Genomic DNA, 14,372 nt, shown 5'->3' with positions numbered 1-14,372 from the left:
CCCAAGAATCAAAACCCTCATGTATATTAAAATGATCTCTACTTGGTAATGACCCAGAAAATTGCTTTAATCAGTAGCTATCAGTAGGGATCCAAGGAAAGGAACAAATATTTGTGGGGCACCCTTGTCTTGGATACAACAAAACAAAATACCATCTTTGTATTTGAAGAAAGCAACCAAACACGCTATCAAGCTCGCCCTCTGATCCCCTGAAGATGGCACTGAGCAACCATGCCAACGGATCCATCAACTTCGTTGCCGTACTCCTCGCAATCCCGATAATCGGCGCCGGAATCTGGTTACCGAACGAGCCTGCAAATGCCTGCGTGAAGACTCTACAATGGCCGGTCATTCTACTTGGTTTCTGATACTGCAGGTGGCTCTAGCTGGCTTCATTGGGGGATTCTGGAGAATCCTATGGCTCCTTATTGTCTACATGGTGGCCATGCTCTTGCTCATTATACTTCTGGTGTGCTTGGCGGTGTTCATCTACATGGTCACGATCAGAGGCCACGGCGACATTGAACCCAACCGAGCTTACTTGGAATACCATCTCGACAGCTTCTCCGCCTGGCTCTGCCGCCGTGTCAGGAGTTCCTATGAATGGGACGGCATCAGAAGCTGCCTTAGCGCCTCCTATATGTGTAATGAGTTGAACCAGAGTTACCGCATGGCTCAGGACTTCTTCAAACTCACACCTAACACCCATGCAGGTACCTCCAATATGTGTAATGAGTTGAGCCTGGTTTGCCATTTCTATCTGGGTGGCTAAGAGCTTCTTTACTATGGATTCATAATTCTGATATAAGCAGGCAAGAAGAGCATCCTGATTTAAATATTATATGTGTTGATTAAAAAAAAAAAATTTATTATGAAGGCAGCTTATTATTGTCAATCTTCAACAATCATCTAAAAGATTTTAGTTCTTTTTCATGATTTTCATGTTCTACCATTTAAATTAATTCCTTTTAATTTTTTCCTAATGTTTTAGGAGATATTTTTTTTACTTGTTTTAGCACTCTGTAAACCTTGTTTCTTTTTAATATATCATTTTTGCTTTTCTTCCCAAAAAAAAAAACAAAAAGGAAATAATAGATGAACTTTGCCCAATTCATGCTTCATCTTGCCATTCTTACCACGTGATTAGTTTCAAGGAACAAAATAGATAATTTTTTTGGGTGACAAACAAAATATATAGATTTTAGGAAAATTAATTTTTGGCCTTTAATTTTCAACTTAATCTCTTGATTATAATTTGATATGACTTAGTCTTTAAATTTTTCACTCGCTTATAACTCAATTTCTCCTCTTTTTCAGTTTTTATATCATGATCCTGAGTCATCCTACGTGGAAAAAAAACTAATAATTATTTTCATCTCAACTCTGCCTGTTTTGTTTTAAGAAAATAAAATAAAGTAAACAAAAGGTATTCACAGGCTTGCTGGCGTCTTTTTGGTCTCTGAGGTCACCACAGTTGAGATTCAAACCAATTCCGCAGCTTGGGTGAATTCCGAAGATAACAAGTTGTGACTTTGCTACCTGACAGAGAGAGAGAACTAGAAGAAGCAGGAACAGACAACGAAAACCTCCTCTTAACCCCTTCTCATGATAGTTGATAGTTGATACTGGCGTTTTTTGGGAAAAAAATAACTATGGTGACCCAAGATGTACACATATCAAATACAAAACTATGGTACTGGGTTAATCTTTTCGAAGCTGTACACTAAAAGCTAAAAGTGCAGGTGTTATGCCAATTAAAAAAAAGCTTCGCAAATACCTTCACACGGTCACGAAGGCGGGCTCACCAAGCTGCGGAAGTAAAAGATATTTGCAGAAGTGAGGGAGAAATGGAGGAGGAGAGATGTGAGCTTCAAAGTGAGAATGGACGTTAGTGTTAGATTTGAAGCTAGGAATTGGTTTGAATCTCAACTAACCTCAGAGATCACAAAAACGCCAGCAAGCCTGTGAATACCGGTGGGAAGGATGATCATCGAGTTACATAGCTTGTTCCTTTGTTTACTTTATTTTATTTTATTTTATTTGGCTTCGGCTATTAGTGTTTGTAACTGATTTTTTTTTGTGATTAATAAAATGGACTTGTTTTTTGGCAAAAAAAAAAAAAAACAAAACAGGCGGAGCTGAGATGAAAATAATTATAAAGGTATTATTTTTTTTTTTTTTTTCATATAAGATAACTCAGGATCATAATATAAAAACTAAAAAAGATAAGGAAATAAGTTATAATTAAGTCAAAAGTTCACAGACTGAATAATCATAGTTAAAGAGCTAAGTTAAAAATAAATTAAAAGTTAAAGAACTAAAAAATTAATTTTTCTTAGATTTTACATACCACCAACACCCAAATGGAAAGTACGCAAGTATGAATTTTACATTTAATATCACCTCCTCCTCCGAATCTTAATATAATAGTTAAATAATTAATTTAAACATATTAAAAAAAATTAGTTAAGTTGATTATTTATTATAATCAATAAGAATATTTTAAGAAAAGATGAAAAACAAAAACCCATTTGGAATGGTTTATAGGTAACCTTTTAATCGTAATCTTCAGAATACGAAATAAGTATATAAAAAGAATTTTGTCTTGACTTAAATAAAATGTACTTAAGTGTTTTTAACTATCAATCCAAACATGTCCAAAATAAATGGAGCTTTTATATTTAAAATAAAATTTAACTCCTAACTTATTCTTACATTAAATATTGGTATTTATAAATAAACAACTTTTTCCCCCCTTATTTGCTCCGCATGTCTGAGCCAGAGAAAAGGTATGTGAAAACAAGTCAAGCTTGCTTCTGCAAAAGCATCAGAAACCATCAATGCATTCTTCTGATTTTTGTCCATGGCTAGCTGATCCTACTCATCAAATCTCCATATCGTCTTTCCCTCCTCTCGCTTCCCGCGCAGAATTGTCCTTTCAAGGTAGGTTTTTCCAAAAAGTCAAGCTCAATGTGAATGTGCCCCAAAAATCAAAACCCTCATGTATATTAAAATGATCTCTACCTGGTAATGGCCCAAAAAATTTGCTTTAATCAGTAGCTATCAGTAGGAATCCAAGGAAAGGAACAAATATTTGTGGGGCACTCTTGTCTTGGTTACGACAAAACAAAATACCATCTTTGTATTTGAAGAAAGCAATCAAACACTCTTATCAAGCTCGCCCTCTGATCCCCTGAAGATGGCACTGAGCAACCATGCCATCGGAGCCATCAACTTCGTTGCCGTACTCCTCGCAATCCCGATAATCGGCGCCGGAATCTGGCTAATGAACGAGCCTGCAAATGCCTGCGTTAAGACACTACAATGGCCAGTCATTCTACTTGGCGTTCTGATACTGCTGGTGGCTCTAGCTGGCTTCATTGGAGGGTTCTGGAGAATCCAATGGCTCCTCATTGTCTACATGGTGGCCATGCTCGTGCTCATTATACTTCTGGTGTGCTTGGCGGTGTTCATCTACATGGTCACGCTCAGAGGCCACGGCGACATTGAACCCAACCGAGCTTACTTGGAATACCATCTCGACAACTTCTCCGGCTGGCTCCGCCGCCGTGTCAGGAGTTCCTATAAATGGGACGGCATCAGAAGCTGCCTTAGCGCCTCCAATATGTGTAATGAGTTGAACCAGAGTTATCGCATGGCTCAGGACTTCTTCAACGCGCATCTAACGCCCATGCAGGTACTACATGATTTTATCTAATTTCATCATCAGTTTTTACACTGTCTTTTAGGCTTGTTTCTTTTTCACCTGCCCTCGGCCAATCATCCCAGAAAGTAGGATTTCCTTATCAAGATTCTTCAACCTTGAGTTATGAACCTACTTTTTCTTTTTTTTCCTGTCCGCATTCAACTCTTTTGCTTTTGTTTTTCTTTCAGTTAACGCCCGACTGTCCTTAGATTTGGCTCCAAACTATGTTCCTTTCTGTGCAGTCTTAATAAAGATGCAACCTTTATGATATCCTTAGATTTCATTTTGAAAATAAGTGTGTTGGGTTTTTAACTCGATGTTGTTTATGTGTTTTTGAGATGTAGTCTGGATGCTGTAAGCCACCAACACAATGTGGGTACACTTTTGTGAATCCAACCTACTGGATAAGCCCCATTAATACAGCAGCTGATATGGATTGCCTTCAATGGAGCAACGACCAGACCCAAGTGTGCTACAACTGCGACTCGTGCAAAGCTGGGTTACTGGCAAATCTCAGGAAAGAATGGAGGAGGGCTAATGTCGTTTTGATCATCACTGCCATTGTCTTAATCCTAACTTACCTCATAGGTTGTTGTGCCTTCAGGAATGCCAAAACTGATGAGATGTTTAGCAAATACAGGCAAGGCTACACTTGAAATTAGAAATCGGTGAGACCTGAAAGTGAAGCTCATGTACTGGTAGAAAGCTATATAGTTCTCAACAGCTAGAGAGCAGAGTCTGTATTGATTCTCAGTGGGGTTTGTGTTTGAAAAGTGGTCTGTCCATTATTTATGATTTTGTATCTCTTTTTTTGAATCATCTGAAAAGATGTTTGGACCTTTTTATGAATAGCGTTTGAAACTTTGGGGGGTGGGATGGGAGAGGGTCCGCGTGATTTGCGTCATAGAGGCCACCGAAAGTTGATTTCTCGAGTTACTAAATGCTTATATATTGACACTATACTATCACTGTCCAAGCATCACAAGGGCTACTTTCTCACTTTACTGGAGGGTTTTCTGGGTTTTTGTTACAGTTTGATTTGTTTATTATTAATTAATGCCTATTCGTATTCAGAATTTGCCTCGTCAAAGTTGCTGCTGGGGAAAGTGATTTGGATTATATATAATGAAACAACATGGATAATCAATGAGAGGATCCTTTTGATTCCAAAGCTTCCTTTTGATCCATCTTCATGTTTTGAATGTATCATTGCCTTAGCTGGATTGATATTAACAAGAAAATATGGGATGGGAATGCCATGATTGCTCGCAGCACTACAGCAATTCACTGTGGGTACGTAACTTTAGCAGCAAAAACATGATAGGACACGATAGAAATAACAGGGTGGATCCCATGCCCATATTTTGAACATGACCATGGGTTCGGATATGCTCATCTTTACATCAAGATATGTCTATAATAAATCCAACAGTTCATATTTTATTTACTTTTATTCTTAATATTTTAGTTGTTTTTTTCAACCTTAACAAGTACATAATGTAAAATAAACACGATATCTTAATTGCTTTTAAGAAAAGGAACATGAAACCAGTGAATTGTGTAAAATTAGAACTTGATATATACATATATATATGATTACGAAGTTCAAGAGAAAGAGAATTATCATCATTATTTTGCCACCGGTGAATATGTACGATTGTCAATGGCAGACGTACAAGTGTTGTTTTTCTATCATCACGTTATACTTTGATATTTTTCGCCCTTTTTTTTTTCCTGGGGGTATACTTTTCGCCTAGTTTTGCTCTTAGTAATGGAGCCCAATGGGGCCTGACTAAACAAATGGACCCAAAAGAGAAAAGCCCAACAAGAGTCCATCTTAAAGTTAGCCCAAAAAGTAAACTTAGTTAAAAGGCCATGAAGGTACGAGGCACTATTTACATATGGATCATCTACTGATACCAATGGTATTATGGGCTTCTTCCAATAAATTAGACGCTTTGTTTTTGCCCAATTCCATGTCCATGTTGGCCATTACTATCTCATTTTGGCATCAAACTTTTTCTGGTTCTGTGAGTATGATCCATTCTTCTCTCTCTTAGAGCCCTGCAACATTCATAGATCATTTCCGTGCACAAATCTGGCGAAATGCAAGCTAATTACATTTAATATAAAAACAAGCTAAGCCATGTTGATGCACTTTCTTTTATTTTCTATGTAAAGTGATCACAAAACCCATAAAAATATTCTTTAAAATAGGGTTAATAAAATATTTAGTTCTTTAAATTTGTTCTCATTTTGGTTTTGATCCCTCAAATTTCAAATAATAGGTTTTAGTCCCTTTAGAGGCAAAATGGTATAAGTTTTTATTAGATTATAGTGACTAATATTTTAAATGAAAAGAAATTTGAGGTACCAAAACTTATAGTTTAAAATTTGGGAGACAAAAACCAAAATGAGAGCAAAACTTAAAAGACCAAAGTTTGTTTTAACCCTTTAAAATGCATTGACAAACATTTTTGTGATGAACTAGTCTTCCCATGATTCCATAGAGTTAACCAAATAGAAATGCTCAACTAGTTCATTTCCAAGACTCAAATCCACATGTGTCTTGCTTCGAATCATGATTATAAGTACTCATAACCACATTTTACATAAATTGAGATAAAACTTCTCTTACATATTTATTTTATAGTCTATAAATCATAATTAAAAACTATTTATAAGCTATTTTGAACAGGCCTGAACAGTACATGAAGTGTGGGAGTGTTGGAATGAGCCTAGCTAGATGTGATCGACCCCAAAAGTCCATGGGATGGCGGCACTCATGATGATGATATGTGCCGTTGGTACCTTGGCTGTCTGTTCACGCCAGACAGCAATATATTGGCAGATCCAAATTTCAGGGGTACCCACGAATGGGCATCCTATTGACTTCCAAGTCAATGCATAAACTCCAAATCACATCAGCTCGATCAACCCGATTTCTCCGAGGCTTCTTCTCTTATCCCTCCACGTATCGGACTCTTTCTTAGCAAATTTCAACCTCACCTTCCAACAATTTAATAGATCCGAGTCTTTCCACGAAACCGCGTCAATAAATGGGTAATTAACCAGGAACCAGCCTTTGAAAAATCCTAACGTCTTTAAGACGCGGAGACGCGTCAGATTCTGTGGGTCTGACTCAGATGGAGACAAAATGACCTATTAATGGGGTGTTTGGGTAACCCAAAATCACTTTTCAGAAGTATTTTTTTACAAATCCAAATAAATTCTTTCACGTATTTATTTTGTATGCCGTAAAAACACTTTTGAAGCTATAATTTTGTTCTCGCTCAAGCACTCCCTAAATGAAGCACCCAGAGAACCCCGACCAACGAGGCTGCTTCCCCAGCAGCACCAAAATTCACGTCCAAAACAGATTTCAAAAGTATTTAAAAAAAAAAAACACCATTGATTGACCGACCATCGAAGTTTGGTCGTGAGACTTGGGCAGTACGTAGTACGTCTGCATTCATTGGGACATGTCGAGTATATCTGAAACTTAAAAGGCTCATGCAATGACAATGTTGACTCGTGGCCTGTGGGTAAAAACTTTATTACCTTCGTGAAGTTGGTGGGTAAACAGTAGTACTACTCTTAAGTTTCCACCAGCCATGTGTAACCGTGGCTACGACTTTCTGCCATTTTTATTTACTCATGGCAACATTCTATATTGCTGATGAGCAGGCCATTTTCAACGTTGATCCCTTGTTCTTTTTACCCTACAGAGACAAACGTTTACGTCTGCACTACTATACAAGATAATGTTTTCTGGTGGGTCATTATTTCACTTGTTTCTTCATCATCAGCTGATGACTTCATTGACTAAGATGGCTATTTTGTTTGGTTTCGTACGTACATTTATTGATCAAGTGGAACTGACGATCAAGAGAGAAGAGAAGAAGCCGTGAACGTGTTGCCTTTTCCACAACACTAGCAAAAGATCACTTGCAGCTATCTAACTAATTATTATTGTGCTCAGTCCAATCCAAGCACTAAACAAAATTACAGTTCAAATCTTTAGTTTAATTAGGTATATATACAGGAGAAGAAAGCACTAATGGGAATATTACTGCTGATAAATAAGATTGTGGAAAAGAAGCATGCATGTTGATGCAAGGACAGGAGAGGGCCAAATGGAATATAAAGCAAGAGAAATGAATTGAACTTGTGAACGAATTATCAACTTGTCACGTAGTACATTATAGATGCGATATGTCACGGTCTTTGTTCCCCTCTTATTGGCGCTTCAATGAGAAGATTGGTCTGTAAATTATTTGTCCGTGTACATAATATTAACTTTTTGACAGAAAAATGATTGATTCAACTTGGTCGATTAAATTCAGATGGGGGAATTAAATCTGGCTTTTTCAAAGTGCATGAATCTGATCAGTGGCATGAACCAAGTGCATGGATCCTGCAGATATGCGGAGAACCAGGGCAGGAAATAACTGATCAAGTTGGGAAATCAGCGGGAACAAAATTAAATATTCCTAGTTAATGCCTCAATAATACTACCTCCGGTTCTAATTATAAGAGTTAGTTGATTAACTTGAGGAGATTGAGAAAATAAGTTAAGTTAGTTATTTGTAATAAATAAGTGTTTTTTTCCTTAAAATATCCTTGTTAATCAAATGTATTGCCTAAAATTATCATTATTAGAATGACTACCTTGAAAAAAAAATGCATAAAAAATACATAAATATAAGAGACAAAGTAAATTGGGATCTTATATTTAAGATTAAAATAAAAGTCAAATAAAATCTTATACTACCTCCGGTCCTAATTATAAGACCTAGTTGACTAATTTGGAGAGATTAAGAGTTATTTGTAATGAATAGGTCTTGTTTTTTCTAAAATATTCTCACTAATCAAGTTTGTTATCTAAAATTATCATTGTTAGAAGAATTATTTTAGAAAAAAATTTATAAATATGAGAGACAAAATAGATAGGGGTCTTATATTTAGGATCAAAATAAAAATCAAATAAGATTTTATATTAAGGATTAGAGGTAGTATTAAGAATCAGAGTTAATAACAATTATCATAATAATTCCAGCATGAGGATCTTAATGGGGAGCAGGGTTCGCCAACTTGGGGATTTTTCCACAAAGATATTTTGATGCCAAAGTATGAAACTTTCAGTTTCGTGAGCCTGTGTCACTTATCCATTATAGTCTGGGCCCACCAACTCTCCGGGGACCCACCAAACAGTTCTTGGCCCCTCCCCCGAGTTGCGGGTCGCCATTCTGATGACTCCTGTCCGCCGGGACCTTCATGCCTTCATCCCTGAGGCAAAATAAAAAGTAAATAACAGAACATTTACTGTTTTACTAAAATGTAATTAAATTTTTTTCCATAGGTCCATGCATTTGTGCATAGTAAATTGATAAGCTATGATGTTTATTTTTTTCAATATTTCAGCGAGTGAGCTTAACGTATTTATATGAAATTTGGCCCCAAAAAACATTTACATGGAACACGACCTTGTGCTGGTTTGGAATCATTTAGATAAACACTTTTCATATAAGTTAAGCTCTCTTTACGTGCTCATCTTGTATTTCATAAATTATGATTGAAAATTTGTTTTCATTATAAGGAGCTCGAACTAAATGGGAGTTCACGTTTTGTAATAATTAAAGTAGATGCTGATGAGAGGAACAAGGAAGGACGTGTACGTAGTTAATGGATGGCCGCGGAAAAAGACCGAACAAGGAATTTGTGGATATGTACATACGCAGGGGGACCCAGGTGAAGCGATATAGCCACATCACCCTCTTTGAAAAAAATTCATACACATAATATATATATTCAATGAAATCTCGGGCAAAAAAAAATCAAAGATTGAATTTGAAATTGTAGGGATAATAATGCTATCACATTGTACTCTAGAGAAGTATCCATGGTAAAAGAAAGCACATTGACCCCTCTTTATATATAAGTTGTTTTCTTTTTTCCTTTTCGATGAGAAGGAGGGAGTGTTGGGAAGCCGTAACTAGAACATGCGAAGGTGATGTAGGGGCGGCACACAGACAAAAGGCTACGATGACCCCACATCAGAAGATTGACGATAAGAAGAAGGGGGAATTGCAATTAGTTCCCAAGAAGATTGACGATAAGAAGGAGGGGGGAATTCATTAACCGGTCGGGTTTACAATACCTTGATATTATTAAGAGGGAGTAAATGGATGACATCAGGGCCTAAGCAAGGTGATTAAGGTGGGGCCTGCTGCAAAATAAAGCAGAGCGTTAAACAAATCTTTTTCTATTTGGTGGGCAGAAATGCAACGCCCATCATCATCCACACTTGCCTGTCCTATTTTGCGAAATATATAACGGTGTAATAAATTAAGCGTATTTTGCGTGTTATGAAAAGTATGAAGGGCAGGAATGGTTTGGTGCAAAGCATATATATATATATATATATATATATAGAGAGAGAGAGAGAGAGAGAGGTTCGATTTATATTTTTTAAGAAGAAAGTGAGATGTAAAGTAGGCAAAGGTTGGGATTATGGGGAATGGCATCAGAAAGAAAGGGGTGGGTAGGCAGAGTAGATTGTGGAGAGTGAAAGGGACAGTATATTCACTCCCTTCTTTTTTTCGGGATCATAAATGTGCTTTTCCTTCTTTTCTATTACTTTGATTAGTTAAAATATGAATTGCAAAGTTATGCATGTATATATAGCGGCTAGCTAGCTAGCTAGCTATCTAGAAGTAACATTAGAATTCACAACATGCGCTTGCTGATGGCGAATGATGAACCTAATTTTTTTCCATGGATCTTTTTTAAAAATAAGAGTACCTTTAAGTAACATTAGAATTAAGACTTAGAGTGGTTAAAGAATAGTCTTCGCAATAAATGTGTTTTTTAAAATTTGAATTTGTGTTTTCCTTCTCACAAAAGTGAGACTGTTACCATTTCAACCAACAATTTATTAGTATGAAGCTAATATTTATTACCAAGCTTATACTTCAATTAGTCCGTCCTCGTCAAGAACTCTTGGATTTAATAGTGCCAACCTCCTCCCTTTGGATGGGTTCTCTATGTGTTGTTAAGTGTGCGCGTTGAAATATTTTGTGTTCAAGCTTATAATCGCGCTTAATAATACTCGAAGTTGAACCAATAAGATAATCACGCAAGAAAAACAAGAAATGAAAGCTCACACGTTGCAAGAATCTATGTACACTCCACGCTCGTGCGTGCGGCAGCTCTTTGCCTTTGTTAGGTACCAACAACCACCCCTCCCCCCAAAAAAAAACAAAAAAAAGGAAATTTCTTTATAGGGTCCATCCTCTTTCTGCCCTTCACATTCTCTCTAATTTATTTACTTCACTCACCAGATTACTCTTCATTTCTTTTATTCCCACAATATCTTCAATAAAGTCACCAACCAAATTTAGCCTCATCGCATCATCCTTTTTGTGTGTGACGCTGAATTTCACATCTAATTATGAGCACCTCATCGCAAATTGATACAGACAATCCATATTTACATTAGTTGATATGTCCCTGTGGATATTGATTGCTGGGAGGGAGGAAATGAAATGATCTCTTTAATGAGATTCTTCTCATTAACATATTTGTAAGTCAAATTCCACTCTTAACTTTTTCCCCCGCAAGAAAAAAAAAAAAAAAGCACGAGATTCATGATGCGATTCTCGTCCAAACCTAACTCTCAAATTGTTAACATCGGGAAAAGATAAAGGAAACGAAAGTGTAAATGAAATGTTGCACGATCAACTTTCCCGGTCAAATGCGCTCGAGACTCTTAAATATAATACCAAGCCTTGCACTTTAAGCAACAAAAAAGATCATCTTAGTTTTAGTTTTCATCAAAGCTCCTTCAATAAAATTCCCAATCACTCTTTTCCCTTTTCGGTTGGGTTTACTTGGGTTTCAGGTGGGGGACAAATTTGCACATCAGCTTTATTTAATGTTCTCAAACAAACAAAAAGGTTCTCAAACATTCCCAACGATCATCACCGTTGGTACACCCATAATCGCAGCCGTTGATTAAAAATAGGTGTATGAATACCCACGAAGTACGGTACCGTTCCCCCCCGATATTATAACAATAGCAGTGACTTTGATTTTGCGGTCATAGTGGGCGGCTGACCTAATCTCTGTTTTCGCGAGCCAATACGTCTCGTTTTCACCCCCACACCAATTCAAGCGCGCCACGTGTGCATGCTGACGACCCGATCCTTGACCCGCCCCCACTTGCCGGTCGCACCGGACCCCACACCATTACCGCCTTATTCCCCCTTCCTTCCCCACTCGACACTCCACTTGCTCTTAAATTTCTATTTTCACTGCGACGCATTACTGGTATCGTTTATGCTTCCATATTTGTTCAGTAATATAAAATTGTTTCCTGTTTCAATTCAATGAATTTATAAAGGCTTAACACTTAAGATACGCAAAAGAAATAAATAATTAACACGCTTAAAACTGCCAAGGGAATTATGATATCAAGATACATAAAACTTCTTATTCCACCATTCCATATATAGATTATTAGACTATAGACATTGAACATCCACTATTTACATTCCGACCCCAATAGTTCCGCATATTTTGACCTAGAGACCCAACCTATACCAGTTTTCCTGCCTCACCAAACCGTATTTCACATATAGCTTAGCGTATTGTCTGCCTTTCCTTTTATCTTCCTCTCAACCTATTTGGATCTTGTATATACAGAGAACTAGAAGCCACTAGAAAAGCCAAACCAAAATACCAGAGGGGGGATATATCAGAGTCCCCGATTCCGGCCCCCCTGTCAGGGGCATTACTGCAAATAAACTAAAATACTCACAGAGTATCTAGTCTAGTATTCTATGATTAGTCCTCCCATTGGGGCCCTGTGAGGTATCCCCTTTCTTCTCTTGGCCGCCCTGTGATTCCCCGAAGTCGGCGGCGGCGTCGACGGTGTGAAGCTCTGAACTTTACTGTTCCTGCGCCGGCTGTGGTTGCTGCTGCTGCTGTATGAATCCTCTGACTCCGATGCTAATGCCGCCGACCTTTTCTTCTTCTGGAAATCCCTCGATGTCCCCTTAATCTGCAAATTTCGCAATCACATTCATCAGCGAGAATGAAACAGAGGCAAGTAAATTGAATGAATCAGAGTCTTTCTTAAGGAAAAGTAAAGTCAACTCATTTGAACTAAGAAAAACTTCCTCTGGTAGCTTGAAGAGAAAGCAAATTAAAATTAAGGGAAACACATTACCTTGCAGCCCAGAGAACAGAATCGATAGGAATCGAGGAGGCTACGCTCGCAGACTTCGCAAGTGTTGGTGACGCCCTTTCCGGGCCTAGGCTGAGGCCTCTCGTTCAAGAACACCACCCTTGCGCTGTTGATAATGTAGGTCTGAACGCCGGATATGTCGAGAACCTTCTGAATCTCATTGACTCTAATCACATCGTGGTAGGAAGACCTCCTTATCTGTGAAAGGACCCCCATAAACTGAATGAGATTTTGAAAAAGCAGAATCCAGATTAATTTTAAGCGTTATCAATGCAGGATCTCGAGGGATTTGTTTTTTTCAAAAGAAGAAAACTTAAAAGCGAAGGAAACATCAGGAATTGGCTAATTGGTGGGGGATGAAAACAGGGCTGAATTAATGGAAGGCTCAAACTTCACGAATTAAGGAAACGCGTGACCGGTATAGCAAATTCCGGAAAAAGAAGGAACCTAGTAGCCCCATTAAAGGAAAAGCAATGATTTTGGAAATCAGAATGGGAGCCAGATGCAAACAGCTATCAAAAACAAGGAATTTAAGGAAGAGGAAGAAAATAGGGATGAATTAGTAAAAGATAGATACCTGTATAACACGATGGTCTCTGTGGTCCGCGAGGCAGAGAGAGCAGAGAGCGCCGTTCATACAATCCAGACAATACATATTGCATTCGCTCTTGTGAGAATCAGCGTGCTCCTGGCATGGAACAAAGAAGCTCTCTTTGAGCAGAGGCTTCAACCATGGCGGCCACCTGTTGTCCTCGCCATCAGGACCTCCAGCAGCCTATTTAAATTTCACAAAACAAAACCAAAAGCAAAAAAAGTCAATAATCTAAGATTCCCAATCAGACCCAGAAACAAAAAACAGAACACCAATGCACGCTGATATTTCAGATTCCCTCGAAACCCAGATGAAACAGAGCAAAGCGCATTAGCCGGAATTATAACAGAAAACACAATGAGAGCAATCAGAAAACAATCCTAGAAGGTCCTTACCATGATTCTTCTGTTCTTGGGCTTGATTTCCATGACAGTGGTGTCGTGGTGAGCTTCGAAGGCCATGACTGGTAAGCGAGAAAGAAGAGGATTCGATGAATGTGAGAGAGAGTGAAGAGGGATATGAATGAGGGGGTGAGAGAGAGGTTTGAAGGAGAAAAGGGGGTTAATGGGGTAGAAGAAGGAAGGGGCGGTAGAATGGTGATGGGGTGATGGCGTTAAAGAAGGAACGAGAGAGTTAAAGAGAGAGACTGAACACAGAGAGCAAGGCGACGGGTCGTTCTTATCCGCACAAAGTCCACTACCAAACCTAGCTCCGAACCCAAAGCTGCCCGTAGATACGTTAGCTGCAAGGAACTTGCCTTCCCATTTCCCCTTTTTTTTTTATATTAATCTCTTTTTCAAAGTATGATTTATTTCCATTTCACT

The 14,372-nt window shown here is 38.0% G+C and overlaps 2 protein-coding genes and 1 pseudogene across 2 annotated transcripts; 2 read left to right on the top strand and 1 right to left on the bottom strand.

The window, feature by feature from the left end:
- The first annotated feature begins 215 nt into the window (after nucleotides 1–215).
- On the top strand, nucleotides 216–772 carry LOC114758045 (protein TORNADO 2-like; annotated as a pseudogene).
- A 2,404-nt stretch (nucleotides 773–3,176) lies between these two features.
- LOC114757993 (protein TORNADO 2-like) lies at nucleotides 3,177–4,668 on the top strand. Its single transcript, XM_028946975.1, has 2 exons — nucleotides 3,177–3,697; nucleotides 4,051–4,668. The coding sequence occupies exons 1-2, from the start codon at nucleotides 3,200–3,202 to the stop codon at nucleotides 4,360–4,362; spliced, it is 810 nt and encodes a 269-aa protein (XP_028802808.1). The 5' UTR covers nucleotides 3,177–3,199; the 3' UTR covers nucleotides 4,363–4,668.
- A 7,512-nt stretch (nucleotides 4,669–12,180) lies between these two features.
- Nucleotides 12,181–14,098, bottom strand: LOC114758062 (uncharacterized). The gene is made up of 4 exons (XM_028947069.1): nucleotides 13,944–14,098; nucleotides 13,534–13,731; nucleotides 12,939–13,154; nucleotides 12,181–12,770 (listed from the first exon to the last, which is right to left on the bottom strand). Exons 1-4 carry the CDS (start codon nucleotides 14,007–14,009, stop codon nucleotides 12,540–12,542), a joined length of 711 nt encoding a protein of 236 aa, XP_028802902.1. The 5' UTR covers nucleotides 14,010–14,098; the 3' UTR covers nucleotides 12,181–12,539.
- Nucleotides 14,099–14,372: the final 274 nt, after the last annotated feature.

The sequence above is a fragment of the Neltuma alba genome, unplaced genomic scaffold, assembly GCF_004799145.2.
Source record: "Neltuma alba isolate B1F8T4 unplaced genomic scaffold, ASM479914v2 tig00010661_pilon, whole genome shotgun sequence".
In the NCBI taxonomy this organism is placed as follows: domain Eukaryota; kingdom Viridiplantae; phylum Streptophyta; class Magnoliopsida; order Fabales; family Fabaceae; genus Neltuma; species Neltuma alba.
Note: the sequence above shows the minus strand (reverse complement) of the source record. Positions and strands in the feature narration are given on the sequence as shown.